Source organism: Prunus mume, linkage group LG2 (assembly GCF_029339155.1).
Source record: "Prunus mume cultivar Tortuosa linkage group LG2, ASM2933915v1, whole genome shotgun sequence".
Taxonomy (NCBI): domain Eukaryota; kingdom Viridiplantae; phylum Streptophyta; class Magnoliopsida; order Rosales; family Rosaceae; genus Prunus; species Prunus mume.
The window spans coordinates 3,096,103-3,109,380 of record NC_142699.1 but is presented as its reverse complement, the minus strand read 5'-3'; the positions used below and the strand labels follow the sequence as shown (position 1 = coordinate 3,109,380).

General features: G+C 35.5%; 1 protein-coding gene across 3 annotated transcripts; it reads left to right on the top strand.

Annotated features, from left to right (window-relative positions):
• The first annotated feature begins 1,528 nt into the window (after positions 1 to 1,528).
• On the top strand, positions 1,529 to 13,089 carry ATSAC1 (Phosphoinositide phosphatase family protein). 3 transcript variants are annotated; one of them, XM_008246755.3, is made up of 17 exons: positions 1,529 to 1,808; positions 1,889 to 2,093; positions 2,208 to 2,373; positions 3,241 to 3,463; positions 3,859 to 3,935; positions 4,493 to 4,525; positions 5,874 to 6,061; positions 6,185 to 6,282; positions 6,818 to 6,951; positions 7,749 to 7,883; positions 8,729 to 9,113; positions 10,067 to 10,188; positions 10,589 to 10,696; positions 10,898 to 11,110; positions 11,273 to 11,464; positions 11,814 to 11,925; positions 12,625 to 13,089. In XM_008246755.3, the coding sequence occupies exons 1-17, from the start codon at positions 1,671 to 1,673 to the stop codon at positions 12,871 to 12,873; spliced, it is 2,778 nt and encodes a 925-aa protein (XP_008244977.1). In that variant the 5' UTR covers positions 1,529 to 1,670; the 3' UTR covers positions 12,874 to 13,089. The 3 variants fall into 3 exon arrangements, with proteins under 3 accessions (XP_008244977.1, XP_008244978.1, XP_088901622.1); XM_008246756.3 differs by lacking the exon at positions 4,493 to 4,525; XM_089045496.1 differs by lacking the exon at positions 10,589 to 10,696.
• Positions 13,090 to 13,278: the final 189 nt, after the last annotated feature.

Genomic DNA, 13,278 nt, shown 5'->3' with positions numbered 1-13,278 from the left:
TCCACAAGACAAGACAAGTAGACCATTCAAATAATTACAAGTAATTATATACTTGGCAATCTTTGCTGGACATACTTCAATGGATAAGGATTATTTTTTTCTTTTCTTTTGGGCCTCAGTATAGAGGGTTAGAAATGAATGTAACAATCATGACTGGAGCGCGACCCCATTTTTTTTTTTTTCCTTTCTCCCAATTATAAGTACACAACTATTTTATCTTTCCCTTAAATTGGAGATGTAACATATCTACACCTATGAAATTGTTGTTCTAGTTGACCAAGAGATTGCAAAATTAATATCTTGCATTTTCAAAATTAAAGATGAAGATATTTGGATTGTTGTCTCTCAAATTCTTTTATAGTTAGTAAAATATGGAACGGGAAAATACGAATAAAATACGTACGTGTTTTATTTGGCAAGTTACAATTGAAAATTTTGGCCATTGTATAATATTTTAATATATACTATTTTCATTCAATAATATGTGAAAATTAAGTATATAATACGCGAATTTTGTGTGTATTATTGAAAATTTTGTAAACAACATATGTATTAAACATGAAAAATACGTACATACGTGTATTGTATATTTACTTTTTTTAAAAACGTGTATTTTACCGAGTCTTTAAGATGTGTACAAAAAACAAAAGTATTATTGAAAAATACATACATATGTGTGTAATACGAGTATTAAACCGGAAAATGCTAAATTCTTTATATGGGCAATAACTTTAGAAAAGTAAAAAATTAAAAGGGGACAATAGAGACTTGGGTAATGGCCTAATTGTGGTGAATAATGCTCTAAACTACTCTTATCGATAAACGAAAATCAGAGAAAAAAATTATATAAAAAAAAGTATCACAGTATATATTTGAAGCGTATGGCTATACTATTTATTTAAAAAAGTTAGGCCAGTATAGACGTGCGGCTATACCCTTTAAATATCATATATTTGCAGAGTATAGCCGTGCGGCTATACGACGTAATTTTTTTCCTCTACGAGTATAGCCGCGCTGCTATACGTTGTAAATATATTATATTTACAAAGTATAGCCATGCGGCTATACTATTTATTCTTTAAATATATTATATTTAAAAAGTATAGCCGTGCGGCCATACTATTGAAAAGAACTAAGAAAAAAAGAACCCATTATATGTGGCCGTACTGTTTTTTTTTAAAAGACTGCCTAGTAGCACCTAGCCGGCCGATTGATTGATTGATTTTTTAAATTTATTGAAAGAGTATAGTCGCATGGTTATAATCCGCGTGGCTATAGTATTTTATTAACAGAAAAAAAAAAATCTACAATAAGAACTAACATCATGAAATGCACCTCAACTTGATGAACCTCTTGCAATAACGTTGATTGTTGGAGTTTTAGGACTCATTCTATACAAGGGTATCTTTTATCGCTAATTATTATAAATTTTATTTATTTATTATTATTATAAAAGTCCCCCCCTCGCCAATGCCTTGTATCGCTACTTATTATAAAAAATAAAAAATAAAAACAAGGAAACAGAAAATTAAAAATCAATCAAAATAGTTCAACAACTTGTCTTTCATTTCAGCTTCCCAATCGAACACTATATATAATCGAAAATCGAAAATTTCAGTTCTTTCGAATTTTCGTTGAACTCTCAACGAAGCTTCATCTACTCTGCAGAAATGGCGAAGCCTGAGAATTCGAAGCCCAATATTCCCCACTACGTTCGTTCCTCCGCCAAAGTCCACCCCTCCAACGACTTCGACGCCGACCCCAACTCCTACTCCCTCGAGAAATTCAAGCTTTACGAAACCAGACAGGTGCCCACTCAATCTGTCCCAAATTCTAGGGTTTCGAATTCTTCATTCTTCTGAGACTATTTGATTGTGCATTGGATCAGCGGTTTTACTTGATTGGGAGCGATCGGAACAAGAGGTTCTTCCGGGTGTTGAAGATCGACAGATCGGAGCCCGACGATTTGAACATCAGCGAAGACCCCGTCGTCTACTCGCCACAGGAGATCAAGAGCCTGCTTCAGAGAATCGCTGAGGGCAACCGTGCCACCGGAGGCCTTACCTTTGTGGCCAAGGTTTTTGGGATCGCCGGTTAGTGTCTTAGAGACCTCATTTTCATGCTTGTATGAATTCAAATTCACGTCCTTGTTCACTCTAAGAAGACCCTTGTGTTATGTTTTTATATGGGCTTTTGGTGTTTTCTAGGTTGCATTAAGTTTCTGGAATCTTATTACTTGATTTTGGTCACCAAGCGTCGGCAAATAGGAAGTATATGTGGGCATGCGATTTATAGTATAGACGAGAGCCAATTGATTACTATTCCGCATGTATCAATGCAAACTGATATCGCTCATTCTAAGACCGAGTTGCGGTAATTTCTTCCCTTATTCTGATGTTTCTCTGTTCTGTGTATATTTAAATAATAGCCTAATGTGCCAGAGGTATATCAAGTCTAAAAGATATTTGGTTGCGTTTACGGTCACTGGGTTATTTAATGGTATAATCAACATGGTCTCTCACCATTTTGCTCATGCATCAGGCTTGTACACTAACAAGAGGGCAAAAAGAATAGGATAGAAAACAAAGCGTTCAAAGTAAAACCTGTTTTGTACGTGTATCTCAGGGACACTAGGGTGAGGTTTCCCTTGAAGTTTCATGGAGCCACTTAAGTCATTAACACTGAGACAGATACCCACAGTACAACAGTGTTAGCACAGGAAAGAAAGAACGCTGATTTGTATTTGCTAATGTCCAGTAAGAAAAGAGAAAGCTTGATTTAGAGTTTACATATTTGGCTTACCTAGACAAACCAAGTGATGGTTGCACAAATATACAGTCCACAAATGACCCTGGTAATGATTTCATTTACAATCTACGTAGTGTCTACATGTTAGTACATGGAGAATGGTATGATTGGGATGTATATGTTTTAAGATGTAAAGTGACTGGTGAAGAAAATGCCATCTCCTGTGGAGACCGTTGAGGTAAGAACTCTGCACTTAATATATTAGTTGGAAGATACATATATATTTTTTGCTTCATGTACCACTTGTGGATGGGCTTATAAGAGTGTTCTTTCCATTATTTAATCAGTAGGTGGTTTCATATTTAGAAAGGCGAACATATTGTAATGGGACTCTGCAGGCTTCAACTTTCGCAGCTTCATACCTACCAGCTAATATACTTGGCATTTCAACTTGTATAGAATATTACTTATATTTTTATCTCTTAATTGCAGGTACAAGAAGCTTCTATCCAGTGTTGATTTGACCAAAGATTTTTTCTATAGTTATACATATCCTATAATGCAAAGTTTGCAAAAAAATGTGTTATCAATGGGTGAAGAAGGGATGCCATATGATAATATATTTGTATGGAATGCCTATCTAACACAAGCTATTCGATCAAGGTGCAATAACACTATCTGGACAATAGCATTAGTGCATGGCCATTTTAAGCAGGTATGCAACTCTCTCTCTCTCTCTCTCTCTCTCTCTCTCTCTCTCTCTCTCTCTCTCTCTCCCTCTCACTCTCACGTATGTGTATGTGTGTTAATGTGGTAATGGGATTTTATTTGGTTCAGGGAATCCATGTACTCTACATTTTTTAATTGATATAATTTGGTTATACCTTGTGTATTTATTTCTCGTGACATATGTATATATATCATGTACCAAAGGATTTCTGACTTTTGGTGTATTGACTGATGTTTTAGGTGTCTGATTCACTGGTTATTCATGTTTCTTGTATTTCCTTATGTTTCTTCTTGATAAAACTTGTGTTTCCTATGAAAAAAAATCTAATTAACTAAAGACTTAAATATATGAATGGAGTTTATTTTTCTTGATGATGGCAGATTAGGGTATCAATCTTTGGAAGGGACTTCAGTGTTTCTCTGGTCTCTAGGCGCTCTCGGCATTTTGCAGGGACACGGTATGTTATAGTTTTGAATATCACGTTCACACTGTCTTCATTTCTTCAATTATTCAGAAAGCAGTTCATATGGCATGTAATTTTTTTTTTTGTCTTGTAAGTTTTATGTACGTGGTTCATGGTATTTTGGAATGGGATTTTAATGGTATAGGATTATGCTAGTAGACCTGGGTTAAAAGAGTTACTCAGTTTTTCCTTTTTAGTTCAGTTATCTGATACTTTCTTGTTATAATTTAAATATTTGTGTGGAAGGGTTCTTTTGATTGTATGTAGTCTTTACTAGTATGGTATTGATTAAAATGGTTCATTTTCTTTCGTGAAATATGTGAAGTTCAATTTCTTTAGCTTTCATATTTTGAATTGAATACTTATTTGAACAATGAAGTATGAGCAGCAATAATTGTTTCAAGTGAAATATAATGTTCAGTTAAACATATATAACGTGCAACATGTCTTCAAGACCGAGTCTGATGTAAAAATGATTATATCTCATAAACAGTTCATCTTTTGCTTCTTCCTTGATGGAAATTATGAATTATCCCCTGTGATGTACTCAGGGAAGGACTGAAGGACGAGGAGCAACAAACAAGGTCAGCTTCTCTTTTTGTCACATCGGATTGGATTTCTTTTTCAATGCATTCCTTTGTGACAGAATATGGGAGAAGATTTGTTTTGTTTTGTTCCTCCCCTTAAAAGATTCAACACAAGACTTCTCTCTCTCTCTCTCTCTCTCATGCTTTCTTTTACAAAGTCCAGCTAAGTAGTCTCTTTTATTCTGCTTGGTTTTATGGTTATTTAGATTTCTTCTTTCTGCTTCTCTCTCTCTCTCTCTCTCTCTCTCACTATATATACACAGATACACATAAGACCTCAATTTCACAGGTTCTATTTTGTGCAAACAAGGAATAATTATGTTTTTTAAATCTGAATCACAGCTTTTATGCCCTAAAAGAACAAACATCTAAGTTACATCTAATGAAGGACAATCAACAAACAAAACAAAACTACAAAACTGTACCACAAGAAAACAGCAATAGGAGAATAGCATGAAAGAGACTAATTCCAGAACTCAGAGGCGATCGAAGCCTGTACCGTCCAGAACTGAGCTCTGTCCCACAAATTATCCACGTCCTCCCCCGTTACAACCTCAACACACAAATTATTCCTCTCCATCCAAACCACTCAAAAAATTTCCAACACAGCACTCCTCCCTAGCACTAAACTCCTTTTCCTCCCTCCAAAAACTCAACTTTTCACATAAAAGAGAATCACAAGAAGCTGGAATCATCCAATTCAAAACAGCCGCTCTAGTCAGCCTTATCCAACAAGGAATGCACTTGGACACTGAAGCAGTAAATGTTTCAAACATTTGGTGTCTGTTTTGGACACCCCACACCAGTCACCACTAGGAGAAAGACACCACTCAGGTCTCCTCCTTTGCACCGTGTCACAAGCATGCACCTTCCGTCAGCAACCCAAGCTGCACTAATTGTCTTGAGAATGATGTACAAGATAAAACTTCAGATGGCTCCACAATCTAAATTCTTCTATCCTGCCTAGGAGGAAAAATATTTGCATTTGGGTTTGTTTGTTCTGGTTGAATAAAAAGGACCTCTCTCTCTGTGCTCTACTCTCACATGGGGTTTACTATATATGAAAATGTGATACTTATCATTTAGAGTAGTTGCCTGGGGTTTACTATATGTGAGTGTACACAGCTATAGTATCTGGGTAGACAGCAGCTGGTGCAGACGAAAAAACTTTTATTTTATTTTAGCTGGGGGCGGGGTTTCAGGCTAAGTTTTACTGGTATCAATTTTAGTTTATGTTTTGGGAGACAGCAAATTCTTATTGTTTCATTGAATTGTATACGTTTTAACTAGAAACTATTGTAGCTATAGGATGTCAAGATTTAATAATTTTTTTATTGGGTTGCAGTTACTTGAAAAGGGGAGTGAATGATAGGGGAAGGGTTGCAAATGATGTTGAGACAGAGCAGATTATCCTTGATGAGGAAGCTGGATCGTGCAAAGGAAAAATGAGTTCTGTTGTCCAGATGCGTGGCTCAATTCCCCTTTTCTGGTCACAGGAAGCTTCAAGATTTAGTCCTAAGCCTGATATAATATGTAAGAACATTATGTGATGCATTTTGATTTCATTGGTGCTGAATCATATGCTTATTTCACATACACTGTTTACGAGGATTATTTGAATTGATCTTTTTTTGCATGTTTCCATTTTGATTTTAGTACAGAGATATGACCCAACATATCAGGCTACCAAATTACATTTTGAAGACCTCGCCAAGAGATATGGCAACCCAATTATTGTGCTCAATTTGATCAAGGTTTATTTCAGAATGCCTTCTTAACAGCTGCGGGCAATAAACATAATCTCAATTTGTTAGTTGTTACTAATACTGCTTATAAATACGCCTATCATTCACTCCCCTTTGGGGCTTACATTATCATGGAGTTGTCTCTTCAATACCTATTTGGGGCTTACATTAGCATGGTGTATTTTCATGGGGCAATGTTGAAAATTAAATGCGTCTTTTGTTCATCGCATCTGTCTGGTGATCAATTTAAGTTGAAGATTTCTTCTGTCCTCGTGAGGTACTGTGCATATCACTGTGGGTGTGTGTGTGTTTCTGTCATAGGGAAGTTGCTGTTACAGAGATGTTAATCGGTAAAAACTTTTTTGGTATTGAAATTCTTTTACTAAGAATTTTTTGAGTTATAACCTACTCATGATACGTACATGCATATCAACTCATATTTTGTTGGCATTATGACTAAGTTATATTTATTCAGTTGCCCATCATGCATTTTCTTTTTTCTTCATATTTTTATTTTCATGTATCTCATACAATTGCAATGTAGACTGTTGAGAAAAGGCCTCGAGAGATGATGCTGAGGCGTGAGTTTGCAAATGCGGTTGGGTATTTGAATCAAATTCTTTCTGAAGAAAACCATCTTAAATTTATCCACTGGGACTTTCACAAGTTTGCGAAAAGGTAACCATCTGAGGTTTCATTTTCCTTGTCCTTTTTGTTTTCTTTTTGGTGAAGTGGACAGACACACTTATTTTGCACATATACAGATATAGGACGAGTATGATACAGAAAGTCTACAAAACTAGGATAAGGATTGGCCAAGAAAAAAATTGTTATATGATATATATATTTACTATAGTAAGGTAAATGGCATCCATATCTGGTGTTGTGCAGGCTAGTTATTTGTTTTATGGTTTTTTCTTTCTTTTCTATGGTTGTAACCTGAAAAGTATGAAAACCCTTAGCCTTTATTTTTGTTCAGTAAAAAACTAGTAAGAAAAAGATGTGGAAAGGACTGGGTTCTCTTTTGAACCCTAAATATTCTTTATAAAACTCTAAATTGACCTCTCATTGTTTTCTAAGATCACAATTGGACCACTCTTTTCTTAAAATTTGCAAAATGGCCCATGCATATCTTGAATATGCATACACTGCATAACTGCATATACAAAAGTCAGTTCCAATTTCAACTGATACTCCATTTGGAGTATTGGATATGTATCGGGACCCGATACTACATATCTACGAGGATTGAATTATCCTGCTTCATAGACATATATATACATATTTATTTATTTTTTCATATGTATATATATCATGTGTATAATTTTTTCCCACTTTGTCATCTTGCAAATAATTATACTTATTTTTTCAATAAATATCTATATACTATGCTTTCGATTTAACCATTCTCTAACCATTTGTGTAATATTTGTTTTCTTTGGTCTTACTGTTCTCTATTTCTTCTTCTTCCAAAGCAAGTCCGCCAACGTTTTAGCAGTTTTGGGTGCTGTGGCAAGTGAAGCACTTGATTTGACTGGTTTTTACTACAGTGGCAAACCTAGCATTGTTAAACGGAGGCTCAATCAAATTAGTCGGACAAGTAATGGAAGGTATGCAATTTCTATGTTGGTTCAGTGATTTCCAAACACTATTCTCAAAATTTATTCCTAATCTCAGTTGCACATAGATGGCTATCTTTGAATGAATTTGCATCAGTTAAATGCTAGGAGGCACATGAGTGCCAAATGTCCTATTCAGGAAACCAAATCTTTTTTCCCTTAAAAGAATTTTGTAATATAATGTCACTGTGAACTTACTTCTAGGGCTTGTTTGGGAGTCCTGTATAAGTACTGTACTTTTGTTCATAACATTTTAATTAGAAGCATATAAAAAACTTAAAATGCTTTATGCATATTTACTTGGAAATACTTCCGTAGAAGACTTATCAAGTTCTTCTCCAAGAAGCCTCCAAGAAGCACTAAAATGCTTATCTGAACTCAAAAAACGTACTTTTACATATTTAAATCGAACACTACATAAGCACTTTTGGCACTTTTTAAAGCACTCCCAAACATATCCTAGTGTGTTTTCTAGAGTAATACGTCGTTTTCCCCCTGAACTATATCGATAGTGTCAAGTATGCAATCATGTTATGAACCACATAAATGTTTTTCCTTTTCACTTTTCTTCAGAAGGTATGGATTTTGTTATGTGGTCATTTATGTGGAGAAATGTTATGGGTCAAGGTCTTCTTGATGATGATATTCTGGTATGTCCAGCATATTAAAAAGGTAGCCTTGTACAAGGCACTTAGCCTAGCATTGATTTTTGAACACTCTAGCACATGGAAGAATTATTTCAAAACGAATCAATTGTTTTATTTACTACCAATTACTCTGGTATAAGAACGTGGAAATGGTATTTCTTTTAAATTAGATTTCCCTTTTTCTTCCAGGGAAGCTTCTCTTAGAGATCTAAGAGCAAACTCGGGGGACCTTCCAAGATTTGGAAGCAGTAATGAAACTCTAAATTCTGCTGTTAATCGGGATAGGGAGTCTGTTCCTAGTCAACACAAGAAAAATGATAATTCTGGCAGTGAACCACCACATTTTCAAAGTGGTGTTCTGCGCACCAACTGCATTGATTGCTTGGACCGTACAAATGTTGCACAGTATGCTTATGGCCTTGCAGCTTTGGGGCGCCAACTTCATGCCATGGGTTTGACGAACCTGCCCAAAGTGGATCCTGACAGCACTATTGCTGCAGCTCTCATGGATATGTACCAGAGCATGGGGGATGCTCTTGCGCAGCAGTATGGTGGCTCTGCAGCTCACAACACTGTATGTTGTTTACTATCTAGATTGAAGTTCTTTTTTAATTTTATGTTTTATTCATAGTTTAGAGTATGCATATTATCAATTGCTGGATGTCGTAGATCAGCCCCTAAAACTTTAACTTGAAGTTTGAAAAAAAGGAAATAAAACTCCAAAACTCTAATCAGATGTCCATTGGGCATGGGCCCCAAGTGAGGGATCCCTCAACTGAAGCTTTCTGTATATATATTGGAAACCATTTTGTGTTATAATTGTGGTGCATAAATAGACAAATACAATGCTTCCTAAAAACATTGAAATGATCATGATGATACTAAGATGGTTAAATGATCCCGACTGGGCTGTCATTATGGGAGGATCATCCTTGATTGGGGAACATGAAAAATAGATGTTTCAGATCACGTGACCACATTGCAGAGAGGGTGCCAGTAATGTGGTCTTCAAGTTCTCGACTTAAGGTTTTTCTTGAGAAGAAATAAACTTTTTTTAAACACAAAAGCACATAACATGTATAGTGGACAAGGAGTCCACTCTTAAAACGCAGTCTACAACAAACACATAAACTTAGGTCGTTTTTGCGAAGAAAGAAACTTCTATTAAACACAAAAACAAAGAATACATACAGTGGAGAAGGAGTCCACTCCTAAAATACAATCTACAACAAAAAGAACAATACAACCATTAATCAGATCGCCCTCTTTGTAACAAAACTAAGTAACCAATCTTGAGCTCTTAGATGTAATGATTCGAGTTTGGTCACTTTCAGCTGCAAACGATTCAATGAGGTATTTTTTATTGATTCACGGTATGTGTATGTGTGTGTGTGTGTATATATATATATTTGTGTTTGTGTGTGTGTGTAGGAAGTTTGTTAGCACATGTGTACAGAGAGATTGTAGAACTTCCACGTTTAGCTTTGTTTCTGCTTCCTGAAACCATTCGTCTGTCATGAATGGCAGGTATTTCCTGAGAGGCAGGGAAAGTGGAAGGCCACTACCCAATCAAGGGAGTTTCTGAAGTCTATCAAGCGATACTACAGCAATGCTTACACTGATGGTGAAAAGCAAGACGCCATAAATTTGTACTTGTTCCTCTCTTGTAGTTTCTCGTGATATAAATTTTTATTTTTAAATAGCATCTTCTCTTCCCTGACACAGAAGATAAGACTTATTATTACCTATCACGATCTCCATCATTTCTTATAAAATAAAAATATAAAATTCCATCTCCATCAATAGCATCTCACTTCTGCATTGAGAAATAGATGCATCTTTGGATATATGGGAACTCTGTGTTGCTGATGGCAGTTGTATTGTATTATATTATATAGATTAAAACAATGTTATACTATAGTTTGTCATTATGTTGTACTATATTAAATTTCATGGTATTGTGCAATGCCATATGGCACATTGTTGTACTGTGTTTTGCCTTTCTTAAAATATCTTCTAAAGCTTTGATCTTGCTGTGGGTTTTACCAGATTTTTGGGTTACTTCAAACCACAGGAAGGGAAACCTGCTCTGTGGGAGCTGGATTCTGATTACTATCTTCATGTATCTGGGATTGATGACCTTTTCCTTGATGCGTGGTAAAATCTGTATGCCTCTTTATATGATCTAGACTTAATACTTTGGACAGGTCTATCCAAAACGCATACACATGTACACATGCATAGATGTGCCTTGTACATTTCCTGTTCCAATCCTTTTTTCTACTTCTTTTGTACAGTTAATGTTTCAATTTAATCATCCATTGTTTACAATAAGATACTTGATTTTCAACTTTGCAGTTCACAAGAAAATGATACGCACTTGGGAGGATTGGGAAACACTCTTGCCCCTATCCCTGCTTGCAAAGAAGATTTTTTGAGGATGAAGTTGACATCCTTTGATAAATTGATTGAAAGGACGTGTAGTTCAATAAAGAATGTAAGACTTTGCAGTGAACCAGATCAAAGAACAGGTGGTGGTACTACAAATTCTAGTGTGGCGCCTGATGCAGCGTAATTATATCTCAACTTATGCAGTTCTTACCCCACTATTTAGCATCCTATTTGTGATTTTTAATATTAATCTCTCTACCTCTCTCTTTGGTTATCCTGTCCACTTGGGAACCAAGGAAAATTCTATTAATAGTCACTGAACATTGGAATTATAATTTTCAGTGAAATACAGTTGAAAAGCCCAAATTGGCTTTTTGGCCAGAGAAAATACGAAGAAAGTGGGTCTGCACCAAAAGTTACTTCACATGAAATAAGTAATGGAGGATCCCGTAATGAGACAGGGTTTGGTGGCTTTTGTGACTTAAATTGGCTTTCTTCTGATGGCAATGATAATGAGGAGGATATCTTCCAGAGGTAGGCTATATGAAAATGCTTTTGGGTTGACATAGGAGAACTCCTTCGATTTGTCTGGTTCATTAGCTTATACATGGTTGTTACCACTGTGACCTCCAATGTAAGTGGGATGCTAAGAAGAAATACGAGAAGTATATATCATATTTATGATAAAACAAACCAGAACATAAGAAAGTTAGATAATTGAGTAGACTAATCTGGGTAATTAAGTTGATTTGGAATTCTATGTTACTACCTTGTTGGCATCAACTGTGTTCAACGAAAGAACTTAATTTTGTTTTTTAAAAAGCCTATGATGTATCCTATGGAGCGTATGATTGATCATTTCTTTCTCTGCTGTTATTCCAAGGTACCTTTCAATGACATCAGTGGATGAAGCGAATGGGTGGTATGGTGGGACACTGCTAGGTGATCAAGATGAAAGCAGTGAGATATATAAGCACTATGCTGAGTTATGTCAGGTAGAGTACTTCTAATTTTCCAAACATGGACAAGTCTGGTATTATTTCCTTTAAACATTAGAGTTTGACATAAATTTCTGCAAAATAATGAAAGCACTTTCTACTCTTCTTCTTGTTCTCTGACAAAAAAAAGGGTTTCTCTCAGATTGTTCAGCTGCAAAATATGCGTACATTTCCAATTTCTCCATGCTTCTGCTTTTGTATATATCTTGAAATATCTCCTATTATCAGTGCATGCATAGCAAAATAGAAGAAACATAATTATAATGTCTTTTTCTCTAGAACATCATTTTAAAATTTGGTTTTCCCCCAACACCACCTTTATCTTCTTCGTTCAAATGCAGTATAGAAGTTTTAGTTTCTTGGATGGTATATTTTGTTGGTAGTTTGATGCTCTTGTTCTATTGAGCTTTGATTTACTTATTTGTCCTTTATGACATCTAATTATCACGATTATACAAAACAAAAGACCTGTTTCTTGCCTTTAAATTACATTGATGATTAACCAATTATTATAGAGCATTCTTGGCGTTTGCAACAAAGTTTATGACAAAATAATCCTATGCAAGTAAATAAAATGATCAATGTTACTGATTTGTTGGAAATCCAGTTGATAGACCTGGAGGACATGTTCTTTTTCTCCTACTTCTTGTACGTCTCCATTTCCTTGATATTCTTTGTGAAATGTTTGAAATGCAGGGCCCCGGCATTGAGCCTTTCAAAAATGATCGTGAGATGGAGAAGCACTATGCCGATGCTCTTCATATGGGGACAATCAATATTGTAGATGATGCTGCTGTTGAGGTAGAGATGGAAGCCGCTCTCAAGGAATACGATCAAATTGGCAGTGATCTTGGGAGCATCCCTACATCGTGTAAATCCTTAGCTGAAGATCCGAGCTGGTTGACAAGGTGGATCATTGGGGAAGAGAAGGTGCAAAGGGTTTGAAGAAATACTCTGTTCAGCTTATATTTATGAAATCTGCTCTCAGATATATTATGCTTTTCATTGTTTTTCGACTATTAACTGTAAAGATAAATGAAATTAAGAGGCAAACACTGAGTGAATCATGCTTGTATATATGACTAGGATCAAAGAAAGTAGCTGTACGATAATGCATGTAAATACAATTTATTCAAATATAGTTCAACCTCCCTTTTGCAATTTTGTGTTTACTGGATTACACTTCGTTTTCCGAGAGACAGCAAAGTCGTTTTCTTGTATTGATGTTCCGTCCCAAAGGTTTTGCAAGAAAAATAAAATGCTCTGCCGTATAACGTATTTTTGCAGTATTGCATATGGTGCCTAATTGCCGTATAATGTATTTTCATCACATTGCTCACCTGCAACAAA